The sequence below is a fragment of the Aplidium turbinatum genome, chromosome 11, assembly GCF_918807975.1.
Source record: "Aplidium turbinatum chromosome 11, kaAplTurb1.1, whole genome shotgun sequence".
NCBI lineage: Eukaryota > Metazoa > Chordata > Ascidiacea > Aplousobranchia > Polyclinidae > Aplidium > Aplidium turbinatum.
In genome coordinates, this window is record NC_137482.1 from 12,437,296 (window position 1) to 12,459,454 (window position 22,159).

Here is a 22,159-nt window from a genome sequence, read left to right on the forward strand (position 1 = left end):
CACGAACGTTTAACAAACGCCCTTGCTGATCTACTTTGTGCTTTTCTAGTTGTTGGGCCGATCTATCGACTTGAACCGATTGATAACACAGCGCGTGCAAGTCGCCATGCATCGATCTGTTGACCTCGCTATTGGAAAGTTCGAAAGTGGAGACATCACAGGAATCATGGTACATGCTTGTTTTGTGTACAACGTTGTATCCTGCTGTACTGCCATCCAAAATTTTTATCATTTTTACTTTTGATTGAAACTACTTTGTTCAATTTGCTTTTTTCTTTTTTTGTCTTCATACCCGTGTTGGATCAAGTTGAAAAAGAGCGGGATTTTTTTAAAACTTGACTCATTTCCGTGTCACAGGAACTGGAAATGCTTCTCGACGTGAACCGGCAAACGCACAAGTTGTTGTCAGAGCATCTGACGCTGGATAGCTTCAGCTCCATATTGCGTGAAGCCAATCACAACGTCGCCGCGCCGTATGGTCGCATCACTCTGCACGTTTTCTGGGAGTTGAATTATGACTTTTTGCCCAACTACTGCTACAACATTTCCACAAACAGGTAGAGTTTTTGTTATCTGACAATAACCAAATAACGATTAAAGCATCGGACAAGATTTTATGATTGCTGAATGATAGTATTTCGTTAACTAAGGCAAGTCCTCTGAGAGATATCTTCCACAGCTGTAGGAAACCCATTCGGGTGTTCGAAGTTGTTTATTGTGTGGGGAATTCAACAAATATCCAACCTGTTTAGTCGATCCTTTAGTTGCAAAACTTTTCTAGCTTATAGGTCCTACACAAACTGTCTGCTGAACTCTCTTTTTACACTTTCAAATGAGTTCAACTAAAGAAGTTAGAACAGGAGTGGGTAATCTTTTTAACACAAGAGAGAGTTAGGAAAATGTAGTGCTTACTACGGATAAACACTGATTGATATTTCCAGATTTTACCTGGAAATCACTGGAAGTACATGCAGATATAAAGCATTGCAAATGTATACTCGTGTAAATGTTAAAATAAAAGGCATGAAAAGTACCTTATGTTATGACAAGTATGTCAATGTTCCTTATTTATGAAAGTTTAGTATTTGGTAGTGCGTTTAAACTGTAAGCAAAGTCGAAAGAGCAAAGGTTTCAACATGACCAACATTCGGATTTCCTTATTTGAGGGAATATAGGTAGAAGAAGAGGAAAGGTCTCACTAAAAGTGGAGAAAAACCACGTGGCTGCGTGCTTCCACCTCTGAGTTAGATGCTCCCAGTGATATCTTTTTAGTATCGACTTTCACGCCACACCCCGGGCAATGTGCAGTTTTCAATATTTTAATATGAAGAAACAATTGTGACATGTTGCGCAGATTTGTCCGCACTCCAATCACGTTTTCCCAGGAACTGACTCGAGAGAAGCCTCCGAACGTAGCTCATCATTATCTCTTTGGCTCAAAACAACTCAACACAGCTTATAAAGAGATAGCAGGTAAAAGGCTGATAATAATCAATAATTCTTGATGTTAATGATGATGATAAATGTTAAAAGCTTGTGCTTAGTGAAGAAGTTTTAGATTACCGGTAAGTAAGTTGAAAAGCAAGAAAGTTAAGAATGTCATTGATTCTTAAAGCACTAAAGTGTGCTTCCGGTGAGCGTCGAACTGGCAGCCTATTGAAGGTCGATCAGATGCCATCACCTCGCAACCGGTTGCGCTTGTCATTTCAATAAGTGATGACAGTTAAGTTTTTTTTTCTTGAACGCGATAACTTTGTCCTGGAAGAAGTCAAACATTGTGCAAGCCGACGATAGTTAAATTGTTACCGTTGCTTTCGCCAGGTTTGTATTCACAATTCATTGGATATCCTCATTTCGCTGCCATCTGTCGACTGATCGGCTACCAAGGAATTGCTGTCGTCATTGAGGAACTGCTGAAGATTGTCAAAAGCTTGGTAAGCGTTCTAACTTAAGCTGCACCCTCTCTGCGTAAGTGCGATGTGTTAACGGCTATTTTTCTTCATACAGCTTCAAGGTACCATCCTTCAGTACGTGACAACTCTTCTAGGAGTGATGCCACCTATTTGCAAACTTCCTCGCTTTGACTACGGATCGCCTGGTGTCCTGGAATATTACCAGCATCAGCTGAAGGATATTTTCGGATATTCCGAATTGAAAACTCTCGTGTTTCAAAACTTCCGAGAAGTGGGAAACGCCATTTTGTTCTGCCTCATGATCGAACAAAATCTGGTAAACATCCATTGATGTTATTTTAATGCAAACTTGGCGCAACATTAATCTGTGATGCCAAGTTTTGTAATCCCGTTCATAGCGTAGAAGTTTTTTTCTAAAAAAGATCTTCTACTCAATTTGAAAGTTTAGTTTGACAATCATCCTTCCATGCAGAATCAGGAGGAAATCTGTGATCTTCTCCATGCTGCTCCCTTCCAGAACATCATCCCTCGTCCGTTTGTGAAAGAAGGCGAGAAGTTGGAAGCGAAAGTGAAAAAGCTCGAAGGAAAATACGCGTCGCTCCATCTGGTTCCTCTCATAGAGAAGTTTGGGACACCCCAGGTTTGCATAAACTTTCCTTTTTAGTAATATCGTTTTACTTGAACAGTTATTTCTATCCTCTGCTAGTTGATAAGAAATCATCGACAATTATATGAGGGCAACTTCTTGCAATAATCAAAATCAAAGTACAAAGCAAGAATCAAAGTCAAAAGGCCTCAAACGTTTGTACTGCTGTTGAGACTCATGTAAAACTGCTGTAACGTTGTGTTTTATTTCAGCAAATAGCTATCGCCCGAGAAGGGGACTTGCTGACAAGGGAGCGATTGTGTTGCGGGCTTTCCATGTTCGAGGTTGTTCTCAACCGCATCAAGTCATACCTCGATGATCCGATTTGGAAGGTAGGCTTTCGTGCACGACAAATCAACGGTTTGCTTTGTTGTGTGATCGAGATGCGAAACAATGCAAAGCTTTAGGATTGTATTCATTTAATTTAAATATTCAAAAAAGCATCTGACTTATCTGGAGCCCTTGTCAGGCATAATAAAAAGCTGCTTAATAAAAGTGGCAGTTGGTGAAAAGGGAGCGATGCAGCAATTGCAAAAACTTTTCAAAAAGACCAGCATACTGTATTTGGATGTGACAGAAGAGATTATTAATGTCGAACTTGTTCAGTTTCATTTGCAGTGCTTGATTTATTGTTTGCGATCATCATCCAAATTCGTCCAAATTTCATCCCCACTAGTGAGGGTTCATCATCCAAATTTCATCCCCTCTAGTGAGGGTTCATCATCCAAATTTCATCCCCTCTAGTGAGGGTTCATCATCCAAATTTCATCCCCTCTGGTGAGGGTTCATCATTCAAAGTTTGTCCCCACTAGTGAGGGTGATCTGTTATTTTATGTTCATTGATTTATGCTTGTTCCAGGGTCCCACTCCAGCCAACGGAGTGATGCACGTTGACGAATGCAACGAGTTTTACAGACTTTGGAGCGCCATCCAGTTCGTGTACTGCCTTCCTGTGCGCGAAAACGAATTCACAACAGAGTGAGTTCATTCTTTCTGCACTTTTACATACAGATCGCTTTCTATTTATCAACGCATCTCAACAGCTTTATACGACTGATATTTTTGAACTTTCAGGCAGTTGTTTGGAGATGGTCTGCACTGGGCTGCCTGTGCCATCATGACTCTGCTTCAACAGCACAGACGATTCGACGTGCTTGACTTTTCCTACCACATCATGAAAGTACAAAGATATGACGGGAAAGATGAAGTCATCAAGCAAGTTGTAAGTTTGTTGTGGATATATGACTGTTCACTAGGGTGTTTCATTTTTTCACCATTTTTGAAATTCAAAATGCCTGGGGTCCCATCTGGTGGTATTTGGGGAAAAAAGTTTACACCCCAAATTTTTTTCAATTATGACGTCATATTGAGGTGGTCCACGAGGTTTGAAATTTTTGGGCCTCAAAATCTCGAAATTTGGGCGTATCTCCGGAACCACACATCATAGATCGACAAAATTAGTATCAAAATGCGCAGAAGGGTCGGTTTCCTATACCTGATGTAGAGAATATTAAGGTCTATCTGCTTGAGAAAAAAAGTTATTTCAAAAAATTTGATTTTCGGTCTATTTTCTCCTGATGAACAGAGATCAGGTGATCAAGATAATAAGTTTTTCTGTATTTTTCCACTCTTGGAAGCTGCTATTGCGTAATAATAGTCCTTGTTCGTTTTGCAAGAGACGAAAGGGTAATAATTGAAGGTAATGCTATTATAATGATGATGATGGCTATTCCTCGTCGAGGATATTATAATGTAACCGTTGAGGAAGAGGTATGTATGCTCACCTGCTTTAGATTTTGATTAAGTGTCATTATGGCATTAAGGCCAAGTATTAGTAAGTCGATGCAAAACTTCAAGGAATCGGAGAAAAATGTGCTTCCCCTTAATTCAGATATAATCATCACTATTTTTACTTGAGGAAGAGAGTACGGTAGCCGAAACTAATCCCAAGTTTTTGAAGAAAATACGGTACTCTATTTCAAAGATTTGAAAGATGAACTGCTGAAAGATGTAGTTGGCATATGGAACAAAACTGGTCTTCCAGTGCTTAGCAAACAGAGAATTAAAGCCAAGTTAAAAGACGTGATAGAGAAGTACAATGCAGCAAGAAAAAAAGAAATGAAACGCAGAGGTAATGAGGTTAATCAAGAATGGTTACAGAACTTGTTCGATATATGTGCATGTAAGTGAAGTGTTCGATCTCCGAAAATCTGGTTGTTTTTCAAAAGAAACTCTCTTGCACCTGTGAACTCGAAAACCGAGTCCAGGAGAAAGAAATCGCTTTCTTGAAAGATCAGCAAAAAGATTGAAAAATGCTTATCAGTGGCGTAGATGTCAACCATGTAGAAAAGGCTTTAGAACGGGAAAATCATAAAAGGAGGTGGGAAACGAGCAGTGAAGTTGAACAACCGAGCACTTCTGGCATACAATCTGCCAAAGCATCGGCATTACTATGTTCGAAACAAAGAAAAAGAAATGAAGCAGTTAGATGTCTACACAGTAGCGAAAGCGACTCTGATGGGGATATGAATTAGGAAGATGATAGGGAATACGAGCCTCTGAAACCAGCTATTGGGGGAAAAGTGTACAAGAAAGTACATTCTTTTTCAATAAATGATAGAAGTTGTTTACTTGCTGATCGTAGGATGACTTCGGTACGCCAACAGTCAGATCTTATGAGGTCGGTTCTTGGAAAAGATCAAATAGCTGCAGCACCTTCGACAGTATACCGCCAACGACAAAAAACAAGAGAAAAATCTCTGATGGAAAGTGAGAACCTTCTCAACTCAGCTTCTGCCATGCAGTTATGTTATGATGGGCGCGTTGTCGATAAAATAGATCGATACGTTTTCTTGGGTCAACTTGTTGATGATAATGGCATGAAGCACGAAAGTGTGCTTGCTGTTAAATATTTTCCCAAAATTGTGTCGGTCACTGCAGCACTGATTTTTGACACCATCATCCAGGAGGCTTGCAGAGTTCACCTATCCCAAGTATATTCAGTCATGGCTGATACGACTGCTCTCAATACAGGAAAAAAGTCCGGAGTCAATACTCGACTGGTCAATTATTATAATGATGAAGTTGGTCATGATATTCATACCCTTAAATGTATGTCCCACATAAACGAAATATATCTTTCCCACGTCATTTCTTTTGTGGACGGCGCCAAGAAGGGACCCGGAGCAATGCAAGATGGGGCTTTGCTTAACCAGATAGCAAGACTAGACAAGCCCAGTACTGAAACCTTAACACCAACTATTACTACGCAATAACAGCTTCCAAGAGTGGAAAAATACAGAAAAACTTAATATCTTGATCACCTGATCTCTGTTCATCAGGAGAAAATAGACCGAAAATCAGATTTTTTGAAATAACTTTTTTTCTCAAGCAGATAGACCTTAATATTCTCTACATCAGGTATAGGAAACCGACCCTTCTGCGCATTTTGATACTAATTTTGTCGATCTATGATGTGTGGTTCCGGAGATACGCCCAAATTTCGAGATTTTGAGGCCCAAAAATTTCAAACCTCGTGGACCACCTCAATATGACGTCATAATTGAAAAAAAATTGGGGTGTAAACTTTTTTCCCCAAATACCACCAGATGGGACCCCAGGCATTTTGAATTTCAAAAGTGGTGAAAAAATGAAACACCCTACTGTTCACGCTCATGCCTGGCTGCACACGGCCAGTACGAATGTTTCTGCTTTTGTTCTTTTTACAGTGACGTTGGTTGTGTATTGTTGCTTGTGTGCTCGAAGAATGAGAGCACCCACCCCGCCCTTGAGAGGTTTCAAGACAGCAAATCAGTCGTTTTTTGCATAAATTGATTCAACGTGTGCAGACGTTAAATCAATGTAAAAAACGATTGATTTACTGTCTGGGTTGTAAGTTATATGCCCATTGAGAAAACACCGCTGCGCTTCAGGAAATACACGTTGACCATCATCCTTTTTTTTCTTCCTATTTGCTAAAAATTCAAAACTTCTCCACCACGTATAAGTCTACATTATTAAGTCAGTTGATCGCATTGAAGTTTTAATCCCTCGCTTCACTACGCTTCAAAGAATTTGTGTGTTTGTTTTTCTCCAGTTTGCTGAGTTGTGAATCGACGCTGGTCATCTAACGCTACGCATATGTGCAAACTGTCTCAGATCTTTAACGAATCTTTAAAATCCAAAAATATATTGAATCATGATAGTTAAGTCTTTTGTTGTTGCATGGGATTTTCAAACAGCTAATTCCAATAACATCGATTTTCACCTTGATGCTGATGAATGATTTTCAGTCTCTGAAAAAGTTTGTGGAGCGAGTTCGAAAGTTCCAGATTCTCAACAACGAGATCTTCGGGATTCTTTACAAGTACTTGAATCCTCCAACGGAGACAAGCTCACCGATGGAGAACGTGCGATGCTTCCAACCTCCCATACACAGTTCTGTGATGCACTAAAAGCTCACCCGATTCAACCAATCATCAGTTTGTTGAAGTTGATCTACTAATCGATCGAGAAGCGATACCACCTACCCGATGACTTAACTTCCCTTTGTCTCAATCATGCATGATTGATCATGATACCGTTTGTGGTAAAATCGCATTTCTTTCATCTTGGTTTAATGAAGTGATATTTCATTGCGAATCATCTGAGTTTTCGATTGTTGTCCTTTGATCTATCACGGTATGGGTGAGCGTTTACTTCTTGTATAATATATAACAAATCAATACATTACATATTCATAATGTTTTTTTATTATTTTATGTTGTTCTTTTCTGTGCATTTAAAGCGTTTTCACCGATTTGATTTAGCATTGTCTTTGTCACATAACAGAAGACTTGCTTGAAGACAAGATGATTTCTTAACTAAGTTTCTCACCCAGCAAAAGTACATCTTTTGCTTGCTGAGTTACTATAGCCTTGGCAGTTCGTTGTCAAACTGAACATTTCAAAGACTGCGAGCTTGCCATATCATACTTATACAAACATTCGTTAGTTTGTTGTAGAATGCAGATATTTCTAATAATTGTGTATTTCCATTCATCGGTTATAAATGGTCACCACTGACCTTGATAAGTAGCCTATTGGAGTTTGTTTGCTGCAACAGCCGTAGTTCATCTATGACCAGACATTCCCACATTGCTGGCTGAAAACTGGTTTGCTTTTCGCCGCTGATATAACCCAGTTTGACGTTTTTGAAGACGAGCTTGTCTTAGAATGTAAAAAGCATTAATAGTCTTTGTTTTTCGTTGTTCGTCTTCATATAAGTTGCTCTATAGTCAGTTATCTGTTGCGAAAGGCAACCGCTCTTTTTACGTTGATTCAACTAACAGCTATATTGAATCGATATATTTAGGAGAATTCATGACAGTCACAAACGTGAAGATCTTTTAGCTGCTCGTCACTTTTTTGTCACTTTTGCCCTTTTCACAATTTATTTGTTTGTTTGTTTTTCAATGTGGCAACTCTTGATTGGCAATTCCTGATTTCCAGAAATCTTTACAACATGCGTTTAGCGAAGCTTCACGATCATTCAGCTTGAAACTTGATTGACATAACAGGAATTCTGTGTAGAAATACTTGCGTACTTTGTTTTCACCAACGTTTAGCCTACCTTTGTATTATTGTTGTGTAATCATAACGTTTGATGAATATCCAAGAATGAAATGTAATTCTTATACGTGGTCAACGGTAATTCTCATCTGTACCAATACCGTGATGAAATGGCTATTTTTTTGTCATCTTAACCTCGTGTTTGAGATAAAAGCTAAGTTGCTGTCTAGAACCCCACTCACTTAACACATTGAGGTAATTTGCCTAACATGCTCGATATTGTTTGATTGTTTTGTATTCAATAAACCACATACTCTATATTTTGTTGATCTCACCTCTTATCAGTGACAACAAGCAAGCAACAAAAATGTTATTTATCCAACTTAAGTCACTGCACAGAGGCATGTGATGAGATATAGTCCAATTATGATGTGATACAGTCCACCCAGATGGCTCAGTTTAGCGTTTGTAAACGAAGAAATGGCAAGATCAAGTAGTGCCAGTTAGACTCCTGTGGTGTGCGCTTGAGTAACACATTTCAAAGGCCGCTCTCCATTCGGCTGCACCTTCTGGATAGAATCAGGGACTACAAGCGGAAACTTTACTTTGTTGATGACCATACGTGCGTCAGTGGTTCAAAACCGACAAGCAGAAGTATACGAAACTCGAGATGAATTTTCAACGAAGCTTTATCAACACTTAAATAAAGATTCCCACATTTAATCATAGGCTAGTTAGGGCACGTTCAAATATTACTCCCCCATGTAACGCCAACGTAACGCTTTTTTCAATCCCCCCTCCCCCATGTAACGCTTTTTCACTACGAATTCAGCACAAAAAACTACCATTTCGTACTCGAAAGCGTTACGTAACGTTTTGCTTGAACCCCCTCCCCCTCGAAGGCGTTACGTAATATTTGAACGTTCCCTTACATGAAATTATCAACCAACCCACGATTGGTTGTGGAAATCTTTACCATCGAACAAAAAAGTCTCGTTCGAAGATAGGAATGTAATCTTGACAGGATCGCATTCAGTGGCGTAGCCAGATCCGATTTACAGGGGGTTAAAGAAGGGGCAAGGCTTTTTGCAGGACGGACAATATTTTTCGTGACGTCATAAATGAAAGCGATATAAATTGCTCTAAAATTGATGATAGCGTTAAATTTTAATTGACGATAAAAGATTAACTTTCTGCTTTGGACTGGTCATTCGAATTGCATTTGCTGATTCTGGTTCGCTTATAACTGAAGGAAAAGCGACACAAATGACAGTTTCTAAACGATCATGGTTTGGTTGTTTGTTTGTTTTTTTATCTTTATCCTGCATTGCGGGAAAGCGGACCTGAGCGCTATGCATCGGTGTACGCCTTCCGACGTACACCTGACCCACGCTGCAGCCGACGGTAATGTCTGTTTCCGGTTGTCTACTCTACTTATGACTTCAATTTGGTACTACCCATTACTCGAAATCGATCACTGGGTAGAGGCAATTATCGTAAAGTTTCTTGCCCAGAGAAACAACAGCAATTGCAGGTGGCTGGAGTCGAACATGCAGGCTCTCGACTGCGAGCCCAACGCGCTAACCACTCGGCCACTGGTAAAGGAAAACTACCAGCACCACTTACACCAAAACGATTCTTCAATCATTGTGGTTATTTGCAAATATATCAACGAATTCGTTTAGATCGAGATCAGTTGACCTGTCCTTTTGTATGTTAATGACATCAAGATCACTAAGCCTTTTCTCTGTCAAATGATAAGTCATACTCTTGATTCTATTTTGGCGCAGGGGGTTATTTGTCGGATAGTGTTCGCTAAGCATGTAACAACCCCATATCACCAATTACAGTACACAGCTAGGTCACAACTTCATATAACTGGATTTGTTAAAGACTATACTTGACGCATTAGGCCTATATCTAAGCATCTTAGTGTTTCATAAACCAAATGGTGGTTTGCCGAAAATAATGTTGATGCCTCGGAAATGCATGCGAAGCGTGGCCCAAAGACTATACACATACGGTAGTGTTGTTATTTCCCCAGATCATTTATCGGAGTTTCACGATCGGCGATATCGTGTTTGAGTTGTTGGGTCGTTTTACTGTATATATGTTGGAGCTTTTGTAAACATATCGGACCCATTCATGATTTACTCGGAGGATGTCACGTCAGCGTCGGATTAAATTACTTAATGCAGAGTGATAAATTCCATAAACTTTCGTAGTTGCATTTATTTGATTGGTCAATGAAGTGTCTATGTGGACCTATTTGAGTATTTCATTGGCTGGACCGCAGACATAAAGCAGGTGTTTGCTTGCCAGAAGTTAGTTGGGTTTAGTTGGGTTTTCATCTAGACCAGTTCAGATGCGCGGCAAGCATCAGCATATGTTTATATGGCTGGACCTATGTGTTAGACCGTTTCAGCGCATTAATATATATTAATCAATGTAGGCAGAGATGGGTGTGATCTTGATCTTGAAGATCACAAGTGATCTTGAAGATCAAGATCGTGATCTTGATCTTGATCTTCAAGATCACTTTTTTTGGTGATCTTGATCTAAGATCACTTTTTTTGTGTGATCTTGATCTTGAAGAACAATAAGATCAAGACGGGGATCAAGATCACTTTAAAATTGAAGTTTACTTACTAAACAGAGGAATTTTTTTAGAACTCGTACTGTACAAAGTAGTTAGTGGCAACTACTAACATTAAGCCACTGTTAATATGATATGTATCCCAGTGTTGTACGTTGACGCCGTCAAATTGACGGCGTCATTTGACGGCGTCAACTTTTTGTTGACGCTGAGGCTAGCGCCGTCAATTTATTTTTCAGTTGACGGAAATGATAGCGCCGTCAACTATTTTGCCGATTTTAAGCGTCAAGCGCTAAGCGTCATTTTTTGTTTCCATGGAAAATCTCGTTTCACAATAAGAGTTTCACAATGTATTCTGGCCAGCGCGACTTATCCGAATTACCAGTTTTTGAGTTGGTTGGAATGGCTCCTTGGAATACATGCGGAAGAAGTTCGCCAAATGGTGATCACCCATGTATTGAGAACGAGGGATCAAAGACAGAAAGCGAAAAATCCATGAATGGCATCACGGACGTTGAATATACTTTATTTCAAGAGCTCTATGCCCCTGAAAAGAGCGATGTTGGTGCAGTGGACCTCGTTAAAAGATTTATACATGCTAAACTATCACAGCACGCTTGGAACAGTGATATCTTTCCGACTAAACGTTTTCAACTTGTTTTTGAAATACAACACACCAATACCAACCAGCGCTGGTGTGGAACGCATGTTTTCACTTGGAAAGGACAATATGCGCAAGGGCGCCGGAACCGGGGGTGGAGCAGGGGGAGCGGATGCCCCCCTGCCCTCAAATTTCTGTGGATGGGGAGGGAAGAGGGGGCAATGGTGCCCTTTTATGGTCATGTAAGCTACTGCACACTTTGCAATATAACGATTTATGCTATACGCTTTTAGCCTAATTATAATGTTTTATTTTTGCCTCAAAATAATATTCACGACACAAAATTCTCCATCACAGTAAGTTATATTACCGTACATGATTATAAAATAGCATGATGCCTTTCCGTGCCATTGTTCTTTGTGTAGCGGATACTTGTATCATTACTCGATAATGAGCTGATAGATGAGCATTATCGCTATATCTTATCTTAAAACTTAAAAAAAAAATTGGCCTTTCAGCAACAAAAGTGCCCTTATTTCATACTCCTGCCCCTCCAGTCAAAAATCGCTTCGGCGCCCCTGAATATGCGTCCCATACGCAGCAGATTGTCAGACAAACGTTTTGAAATGCTTGTTTTTCTGAAAGGAAATAACTAATAGGCTGAGCAGCTAGTTACAATACAGTCTCAAAACATAATACCTGCTCTTTATTTATAGCTATTGTTAGCCTTAACTTGGTTGAAATATTTGCGTTTTATGAGACGCTGGCAAAAAATAGCGCTAGAAATTAGCGCTGACGCTGACAATTTCTTTAAGAGCTTACGCAGTCCTTTACGCCGTAAAGTTTTTAAGCAATTCGCGCTGACGCTGACGCCGTCAAATTATTTCAATGACGCGTACAACACTGATGTATCCAACAAAAGACAATTTAAAGTCTCCATCTAATTTGGTCAGTGTTGCCATTTCAAAATTGAAAAAGTTTTCTGTGTTGGTCATAATAAAGAAGTCAACTTCCGTGTACTTTATGTTGACGTATAGTAAAAAATGATTTAACTTTGTTCACAATTTCTATGTGTGAATTTTAAAGAAATGTTTGCTTTCTTTGACTCAATTTTAGATGTTTCAAAAGTCTAGGATGATGGTGTTAAAAATTCTGGACTCTAGCCGACTTTGGTCATGTAAAGTGGTTTATTGCAGCAAATCAACGAGACCAAGACTTGTTTAAGGTCTGAGTATGGAGCGGTTTGTCTGACCGCAAATCTCTGAACTTTTTTGATAGCAGACAACAGTATCAAGGTTGCCAGATGGGTAAATGGTGCAATAAACATTGACATAACACAGTGAAAGTTAAAACTACTTAGTAACACGAATAAAAACTCCCACAAAAACCAGACAAAAGTTTGGTAAAAAAATGATGCAGTTCAAAGTTTATTTTCATTTATTTATTATAAATAAAAAGTATAAAACTAATTGCAAATTTTGCGACTTTTTCAGTACTATTGTAATTAACTTTGGCCTTGGGTGTGACGTTGCGGTTCTACGCAAACTACGTCAGCAATTGATAGACCTAATAGCAACAGTCACTAACTTATTACAATTCTTAGGCCAGTGATCGAGTAGTTAAAAGTAAAAGTTAGCAATACCAACTATATACCTTTACCCAGGTTGCTTATAGTACGGTAATTATTTTTTGCAACATCATTGATCAAAAACTTCATTTTTTTTCAAGTAACTTACACAAAAAGTGATCTTGAAAGTGATCTTGATCTTCAAGATGACATAGTTTGGTGATCTTGATCTTCAAGATCACATAGTTTGGTGATCTTGATCTTGATCTTCAAGATCCCCTATTCTTGGTGATCTTGATCTTGATCTTCAAGATCACCAATACTGGTGATCTTGCCCATCTCTGAATGTAGGCTATAATATAACTTAACATGTGTTGTAGTGTTGTCCAGAAAAGTTAAGCCATGGCAATAATCAGGACTCACGAACAATTTAGACAATGAACTCAGCTCAAACCCCAAATAAGTCAACTTAATTAAATTACGCCAATTGGAACTATAGGCCTACAATAGTTGGGTCTGCTACTATTCGGTGAGTCCGATTCATTGAGTCTGATTCGGTGAGTTCCTAACCTCTAACCCCTAACCCTAACCTCTAACCCCTAACCCTAAAACGGCAATGATAATTAGGCTATGGTACCCGATAATTTAAAAAAAAAATTGAAAAAATCTCCCGTTAAGGGATCGGACTCACCGAATCCGACTCACCGAATCGGACTCACCGAAACAGGCCATTCCGACAATAGTTATATGAGCACTCTAGGAGACATGTGGGTGTCATATTCAATTAAATTACTTAATGCAGGTTGCAGAGTGATGAATTATATAAACTTTCGTAGTTGCATTTATTTGATTGGTCAATGAAATACTCGAATAGGACCACGTAGACACTTCATTGACCAATCAAATAAATGCAACTACGAAAGTTTATAGGAATTTATCACTCGCTGCATTAAAGGCATACTAAATGAAATTTTCAAACGGGAATTAAGCATTAAAATGCGTAAACTGAACATTCAAAAATACATTTTTAAAAAAATTACCGAAAAAAAATTGTTTTCAATGGCGCTGGCAAGGCCCAAAGTTCAATGTTTCATTTATTTTCATTTTTTTTCAAAATGACCAAAAAGTGCAAACACAGCTCGAGAATACGTCACAAAAGACAGCAATAACAAAAGCCACGTTACAACATCTGATGTTTTAACATCAGATATGAGGTTTTGAGCAAACTGTCTGATGTTTTGACGTTGAAAGTTGATGATACATATGTTTTGATGTCATGTTTTGATATACTGATGTTTTGATGTAGGCTACATACGGTACATACATAGCCTACAGTTAAATCGCCGACAGCAGGGCCTCCGAGAGAAATCAGCACTGGTCGGGAAACAATACGAAAAATGGGCCCCATAATATTTTTTTGCAAATATTGCGTTGTATGTTCGTGTTAAGCTGAAATTAGCCTACTTTCCTCAGCATAAAAAGAACTTTGTTCAATGTAAAAATCATCAATAATTAATCACTAAATTACACTTGCAGCAAAAATGCCATTGAGGCAAACTATTTTGCTAGAAAGCTTTGTAAACACACAATAGGCCTACAGGCAACGAAAATAGTTCAACCAGCAAGCATTTAATTGAGGAGTGTCCAAACTTTTTAACACGCGAGCCAGATTTGATAATAAGTGTTCGCGGGCCAACAGCCACAATAATTTTTCTGAAAACTTCAAGTTGAATTTATATGATTTTTGTGTGTCTGCAGGCCAAAAATAACACATTGTACAACAACAGGCGCGGGCTACACAAAAACGTCTCGTGGGCCGGAGTTGGCTCGCGGGCCGGACTTTGGACATCCCTGATTTAATCCAACCCTTTCTGGACTTTTTGCAATGCAAAGTGACGGATCACAGCATCAAATAATAAAATTTTGCGACATCTGAATTGATGCACAATATGTATAGTTAGGCTTTTCAATCGGTTTTGAGTCATAGGCCTACTGGAGGGCAAACAATTCTTTACAAATTACAGTAAGCTAATTGCTAAAACCACGTTTTCAAAGCTCGAAAGTTGCAATCAATGATTCTTTCTGTAGAGATTATGGGGTGGTTCGTTCTGGTTTGCAGCTGAAGTTTGCTGTGTGGCTTTCTGTCAAAAGTACCAACTCATCCAAAATGTCTTGAAAAATGTCATTGTTGTAGCCTACAAATGGTTTAAATTTGTCCCACATGCCCGCAACTGCACAACAGACATACGATGAAATTTTCATGGAACTTCAAACTCATCGACGATATGTTTGAGTTTGTTGATACATTTGTCAATTCCAACAACTATCGAATGCTTTGCAATGTACGGTAGAATCATGGACTTCTAAATAGTAGCATCTGGACTGGAAACGCCGTGACCAACAAAAGGCCAAACAGTTGGTACAACAGTGGGCCAACAGGGTTAGATACTTGGCTGTTGGCCCACTGTTGGCCAACTGTTGTACCAACTGTTTGGCCTTTTGTTGGTCACTGCGTTTCCAGTCCAGATGCTACTATTTAGAAGTCCATGGGTAGAATACATTTCCTTTGAATGATTCAGCTAGTTAAGTGGAGTTATAAAAGTGTTCTGTCCTCAGGAAAAGAAAATCATTTTCTTTTAAATTTATAATTGCCACTGCAACTTTAGCTTGCGAGTAGTAGCCTACTCTTCTCAGCTTTCTCTTACTTAGATTCCATCTTCCTTTAATTTCATTAAATTCATCAGTGAATCTTGTTTAGGACCGTAATCCACATAATGCAAACCAATCACAAATTTAAAACTGCTAGTTGTAGGCTGTTTTAGCATTGACTCAGCTTCAGATCAAGCTCTTGTTGGTCTTTGCAAAATTGCAATTGCAAAAGGGTAATGTAAAGCATTGGGTTTGACTGCACCACGCCTTGATTACCCTCTCGAAGTCAATTTTTTTTTGCAAGATGATAGGACAGCTTTTATTAGATTTTTCAGAATTTTTCCTCTGACTGGACTATAACTTTAAAGATGCCACTAGCTTACAGATAATTAATCAATTACTCCAAAAATGATAAGACATTTGAACAACGCTGTCTGTAGGCAACATTATGAATTCCAACTAGATTTAAGCAACAACATCCATAAACAAAAAACTCAAATAAAGAAAAAACTTACTACCTTCCAAAATCACATCATGAGAAGCATGACCAACAAAAGGCTACTTGACCACACGAAAACAGAAGATCTTTTAACTATGACAAAATTACATCCAATTGCAGCAATAATAAAATCAAAAGTTTTAAAACTGTTCGGCCACACTAAAAGATCACAATTCGGAATCAGCAAAGTTTGCACAGAAGGAAAAGTAGAAGGAAAAAGAAAACGTGGCAGACAACCAAAACGATGGCAAGACAACATCCAATCATGGACCGGACTCAACTTGGCGACACTGGGAGAGCTGGCTCAAAATCGCCACTCTTGGATGCAAATAACTCATGTTGATGCGCAATCTGCTGCAGGCGGAGATGATGACTGATGATGATGATGATGATCCATAAACAAAAAATATACAGGATTTACTTTCTTTAATTGTGCTTGGACTGATACCTTTAACTTTCCCAGATAACTTATGTTGAATACAACATCCTATGCCTGGCCAACGCAGATTTTGAAGTTAAGGTTTAGTTGTCAAGCAAAAATAGTTCCCGCTTAGCTAAAACAGCACCAGTTTTCAAGTTGACACTATCAATACAATCAAAACCGTTCAGTGATACAGAAATCAATTCAGCTTCAGATTTTAAGTCTTGAAGCTGTTACACATCGCCTACCTTAACACGAAAACGATTTGTTCTTGATGAGAAGCATCGAGAGTGACATTTACAATGATTGAGAAACACTTGGAACTACGCACTTCATTTAAGAATTTGTTGATTATTTAGTTGGTACATTTTTACTTTAGTACTAAAAATGGGCCCCCTTCAAAAGTGCAAAAACAAAAAACTACTCGTTTTTCCTTTACAATGTTTTGCTAGGGGGGAAACTGGCCCGACTTCCCCCCCCTCTCGGAGCCACTGGCCGACAGTAACAACTGTTGCGTGATTAGCTGATTGCTCGTCTTTTATTACGTAGACTGTACAGTCGCACGCTTCGCTGCTTAGGCCCATTCTGGTTTTGAAAGCTCTGACAAAAGTAGTCGCGGAATGCTGATCAGACCGCAATGGGGCAAAATTGTATTGAAAATCGTTTTATGGTAGCAAGTTAAACACAAAGAACGTGGAAAATCGCCAAGTCAGTTTTTCCTTTAGTACCCTTTTAAGTAATTTAATCCGACGCTGACGTGACATCCATGAATGGGTCCGATATGTTTACAAAAGCTCCGACATACATAAAACGACCCAACAACTCAAACACGATATCGCCGATCGTGAAACTCCGATAAATAATCCGTGGAAATAACAACACTATGTGCATAGTCTTTGCCTCTTTGGGCTACGCTTCGCATGCATTTCCGAGGCATCAACAAGATGCTTAGATACAAATAGGTCATGTACAGTCTTTACCAAATCCGGTTATTTCAAGTTGTGACGTAGGCCGTTGAAGGGGTCCGAGCAAAAAAGTTTGGGATCATTGTGATTATTTGCAAGTATATCAACGAATTTGTTTAGATCGAGATCAGTTGACCTTTCCTTTTCGATGTTAATGACATCGAGATCACTAAGCCTTTTCTCTGTCATATGATAGCCTAAGTCAGGGTTTCCCAAACTGTGGTCCGCGGACCACTGGTGGTCCGCAACGACTGCATAGGCTGCAACGACTGCAACGACTGCCAAATTTTAGAAATTTGGCCTTTTTAAAAAGTGTTTGGCTGGACAATTTTTGTTTGGCCGCTTGGCCTTTTTTTGGCCTTTTTTAGTTTCCCGATTGGCATTTGTTTGGCCTTTTTTTCTTTTGGTTTTCATAGTTCTTTTGGTTATCCCTAGCAACAGTGAAAAGTTTTGGTGTAGCGTTTTACATCATGGCCATTTCAAAGACCTTGCTAGCTATGCTTTAACATGTCTCTGCATAGGCGTCGATTTTTTCTTAGAAGAGAGGAATTCTGGGTGGGCAAGAGTTTTCAAACAGATTTCATTGAATGTGTGTTTGCAAATTCGCAATGGTCCAGTCTTCGAAATGAGCATATTTTTACTTCAGGCAAAAACGTTGCCGAGGCCAAACGGCAAAATTTGAAATTGCCTCGGCAATTACTGTGAATCTTTATTAGGAAAAGATTGTACTAAAACAGTCATGTAAAACGAGAAGCGAGAAATATACTAGAGTAGTCTATTACGAACGCATTGTTTGATTTATTGTGGTGTAATAATACCAAAGGTAGTGATAAAGCGAGCAACGCGATACGCACTCTGTTACGGTAATTCACGTTAAAAAACTCACCGGGAGGGGAAAGTAAGTTAATTTTGGGTTGATTCAACGTTCGAGTCAGCACAAATTGATTTAATTTTTCCGGCGGGTTATATTGCGTAACAACAATGCCCAATAAGAAATTTACGTTTGTTTTACATTAATTCGACATCTAGCGATGTTGAATTATCATAAAATAACGTGAATTACTCAACCAGGTACAGGTAACATATTAATAGCTCCCTGCGAGAAGATCGCCTCGATTTACCTAAGCTTATAAGCCAACATAATTTCGGCACAATTGGGACACTGCGAGCAACACAAAGTCTGTTTGATGAACTAGTCAGAATCGGTATCATCAGATGCTGTATCAGCTGGACGAGATAACGGAAAGCGAGGCGCAATAAGGAGAATAGATGCTTACAATAATTTGACGTCTAGTTAAATCAATGCAAATAGCAGGCCTTGAAACAACTTTTTTTTTCCGGCGGCCAAACGTGTCCGACTGAAGCAAGCTGTTCGGCGGTCAATCACAAGCACATGGCGGCTATCGGAACTTCGACACACATTTTTACTTTGGCAGAAGCGAAAAATATACTAGAGTAGTCTATCACGACCGCACTGTTTGATTTGTTGTGATGTAATAATGCCAAAAGTAGCGATAAAGCGAGCTACAAAGATATGCACGTGGCACGCTGTTGCAGGAATTCACGTTAAATACCTCACGGGGAAAAGTAAGTTAATTTTGGGTTGATTCAACGTTCGAGTCAGCACAAATCGATTTAATTTTTCCGCTCGGTTATATTGCGTGTTGCTCAACCTCAACGTCAATTGCTCAACCAGATACAGGTAACAAATTAATAGCTCCCTGCGAGAAGATTGCCTCGATTTACGTATACACTAACGTAATTTCGGCACAATTGGGATACTGCGAACAACACAAAGTCTGTTTGATAAAGAACTAGCTGTCAGAATCGGAATCATCAGATGCTGTATCGGAGCACGAGGTTGTCGCGTCATCACTGGAATCAGACACATCAAGAGGCTCATAGCTTGGCTGTAAATCTACACCGTCTTTGCCGTTCGCAATGAAGCGTCCACGTTTTGCGGCTTTCGGGCTTTGATACCACTCCACAGGCCTCTTGTTTTTTCATAAAGATCTATCAGGGTGTTGACTAGGGAATAAATCTATGCTGTGCCATAACGACTGGGAGGAATGTTTAACTCAAACATTACAAGCGCTCGTGTGGCCTCGGCATTTTCATTGCCGACGCTAATGCGCCATTTGCCGACGCTAATTTTGAAGACTGAATTTATCGCATCAATAAAGTGTATTGTGGTGTCACTTGCATCCAGCTTATCGTCAGACATCAGTTGCTTGATCACTCAATAATGTTAACAATTCAAGCATAATAAAGGGTGTATTGTGATTTATCGAGTGCTTTAACTCTTTTCTAGTCCTTTGTGATTATAAGTGGCAAAGTACTACTACTTTATTTACAAGGCCGCTTGTGTAAAATTTTCTCGGAACTTCATGGCGGACAAATGCGGCCGACGGAAGGGCGAGACCCGGCGGACAAAATGTCGGTTTTTGTAGGTTAATCGCGGCGATGGCCGCCTTCAGTTTCGAGGCCTGAATTATAGGGTGATATTTTTATAAAAGATTCTCCCAGCTGGGCACGTGTCTAAGCGCCGGCGAAGTAGGAAGTAACCCAAATAAAACATCCAGCAATAGTAAGATTGAATCAACATTCTAGTCTGGTGTAGTCTAAGAAAATTAGTTTTTTCTAGTGATCTTGTTGTCCTTACCATCACCTCGGCAATTGCCGACGCTAATTTCGAAAAGTGTGGTTAGTCTTTCTCACAAACACTGTGTTTAGCGTCGCTGCAGCAATTAAGCTTTAATAGGTTGGATGTTTTCTTTCTTGCATCTTGCGATCTTATGAGCGCTGCTAAACTAAACAAACTTCTTTTATGTTTTCCTTTGCGACCTAAAAAGCGCGTGACTCGTGACCTGTTATCTTTAAAGTGGCGCCTTCGGATTTGCCGCATTTGTAAAAGCGATTGTTTTTAGTACGTCTTTAGTTTGTATCGGTTATTTTATTGTCATGTTCATTATGATGTCATATTCACATTCCCTTACGCCGACCGGGAACTGAAGTTTGATTGTGACGTAACGAAAGAGAGACCATTCGGAGAAAAGATCAAATTGCTGACGCAAATTTGGAGAAAAGATCAAACGTGGCTTTCTCTCACCAGGAATTGCCAGCTGTGGCAGTTGCCGTAGCAACAACAATGCAGTGCGTACCGCCGTTTTTCCACGCAGCGTTGTTACGGAATTGCTTTGTTCTGTCGGATACCTAGCGAGAGACATAGCGTAAAACAAGAAGTTGCGCTGCAGTTGGTTGGATAGTCCAGCGTTTAAGAAAAACGGAAATAATTGTAACGAACACTTCATAAGTGGCATGAAAACAGGGTGGGCGAAACATATTTTGCCCACCCTCGCTTCACGGCAGGGTGGGCGTCGCCCACCCTGCCCACCCTATTTCGACGCCTATGTGTCTCTGCATCCCTGTCAGTAATGCAGTAGTACAGAGGATTTTTTCATTGCTTACTGCAGTGAAAATAAACACGAAACAAAATGCAGACTGAGCTTTTGGAAACGATTTTGCGAATACAAACGGACAGGCTGCTGAATGGAAAATGTTGCACAAACTTTGATGGCAGTGCCATAATGATAAGACGTTTCACATCTGATATTGTTTATGGTGAAACTAGCAGTAACGAAATGGCAGAGGCGCTAGCTTTCCTATAATAAGGAGTGTTCAACTGTTCATTGTGGAAAGATGTTGGACATAAATGCAATTGATTTCTCTGATTTTGCAGTGTTGGGTGTTTAATGTAGCCTACAAGTAATTATATTGGGTATAAATATTGTAGATATATACTATTTCATATTGCATTAAGTGATATGCCAATATTAACTCCTTCTCACTAGTCACCTGGGTCTCACTGGTGGACGTTAATGGCTTTTTAGTCTACAGGATGACGCTTAGCCTAATGTTGTATGCATATTTCAGTTGTATTGTAATTGTTTCCATACCTATCTGTTTGTATTTTATGGATTGTATTTTTTCAGGAATTTTACTAAGCGATTCTTCTTTAACAGATAACATGTACAACAATAGAAACTGGGTAAATATTATCTAATTTGTTGTTGAAAGTAAGTGCAAAAACACCACTGATTTCAACAAAGAGAACAAAACCTCAGGTTTGGCCTTTTTTTCTATAATTTGGCCTTTTTTGGGGATGCATTTGGCCTTTTTTGTTTTATCAATCTGGCAACCCTGTGCATAGGTGGTCCGTGGCGATATGGTAAGAAATTAAAATTTAAAAAGTCACACTTATACGTTGTACAGTACGTAGCCTACCCTGTTGAAGATAATTGCCGGAGTTCTTAATTAATACAGAGTTGATTTTTCAGGACTTCACTTGAGGATCGCAGCAGCACATGATTTGTTTTCTTTCATTAATATTACTGAACATCAGCCTATCTTGTTTCAACGTAGTTTGCCGATGCTTGGCATTTGTCACAATAAGAACTGGGAAGCAGCTGACTCGATGACTGATATAGTCTTTCGCTGCTTCCTGTCTGTTGTGGTATTTAGATAGCTATGGTACTATTTCATTCGTATTGTGTATAATTGTACCGTACTATTGTCGCAACAGACAAAATAAAAGGTTTCTTTCTCTCTCTCTTCTCTGATGTTACACTTACACAACATTTAGAATTGTTTCTGCACATTTCAAGAAGTGCTTTTTAAGAGACATACGAGAATTTTGACTGGATTTTAAACCCTTTTGATGTTACAAAGACTGATCTGTCAGGACGCGAAGAAG

The 22,159-nt window shown here is 39.3% G+C and overlaps 2 protein-coding genes across 4 annotated transcripts in view; both read left to right on the forward strand.

The window, feature by feature from the left end:
* Positions 1-8,429, forward strand: part of LOC145779503 (cytoplasmic FMR1-interacting protein 1 homolog) — a 29,818-nt gene extending 21,389 nt beyond the window's left edge. For all 3 annotated transcript variants that reach the window (XM_082591107.1, XM_082591108.1, XM_082591106.1), the window contains exons 16-25: positions 50-169; positions 358-557; positions 1,355-1,473; positions 1,822-1,934; positions 2,008-2,229; positions 2,386-2,553; positions 2,772-2,891; positions 3,419-3,537; positions 3,634-3,781; positions 6,852-8,429. In XM_082591107.1, coding sequence (XP_082447233.1) covers positions 50-169; positions 358-557; positions 1,355-1,473; positions 1,822-1,934; positions 2,008-2,229; positions 2,386-2,553; positions 2,772-2,891; positions 3,419-3,537; positions 3,634-3,781; positions 6,852-7,013 — 1,491 coding nt within the window. In that variant the 3' untranslated portion in view covers positions 7,014-8,429. The remainder of the gene's footprint in view (positions 1-49; positions 170-357; positions 558-1,354; positions 1,474-1,821; positions 1,935-2,007; positions 2,230-2,385; positions 2,554-2,771; positions 2,892-3,418; positions 3,538-3,633; positions 3,782-6,851) is intronic.
* LOC145779504 (uncharacterized) lies at positions 3,904-5,856 on the forward strand. The gene is made up of 2 exons (XM_082591109.1): positions 3,904-4,074; positions 5,240-5,856. The coding sequence occupies exon 2, from the start codon at positions 5,322-5,324 to the stop codon at positions 5,832-5,834; it is 513 nt and encodes a 170-aa protein (XP_082447235.1). The 5' UTR covers positions 3,904-4,074; positions 5,240-5,321; the 3' UTR covers positions 5,835-5,856.
* Positions 8,430-22,159: the final 13,730 nt, after the last annotated feature.

Excerpts from the sequence above, each read along its gene's own strand:
- LOC145779504 (XM_082591109.1), top strand. The coding sequence starts at position 5,322 with ATGGAAAGTGAGAACCTTCTCAACTCAGCTTCTGCCATGCAGTTATGT.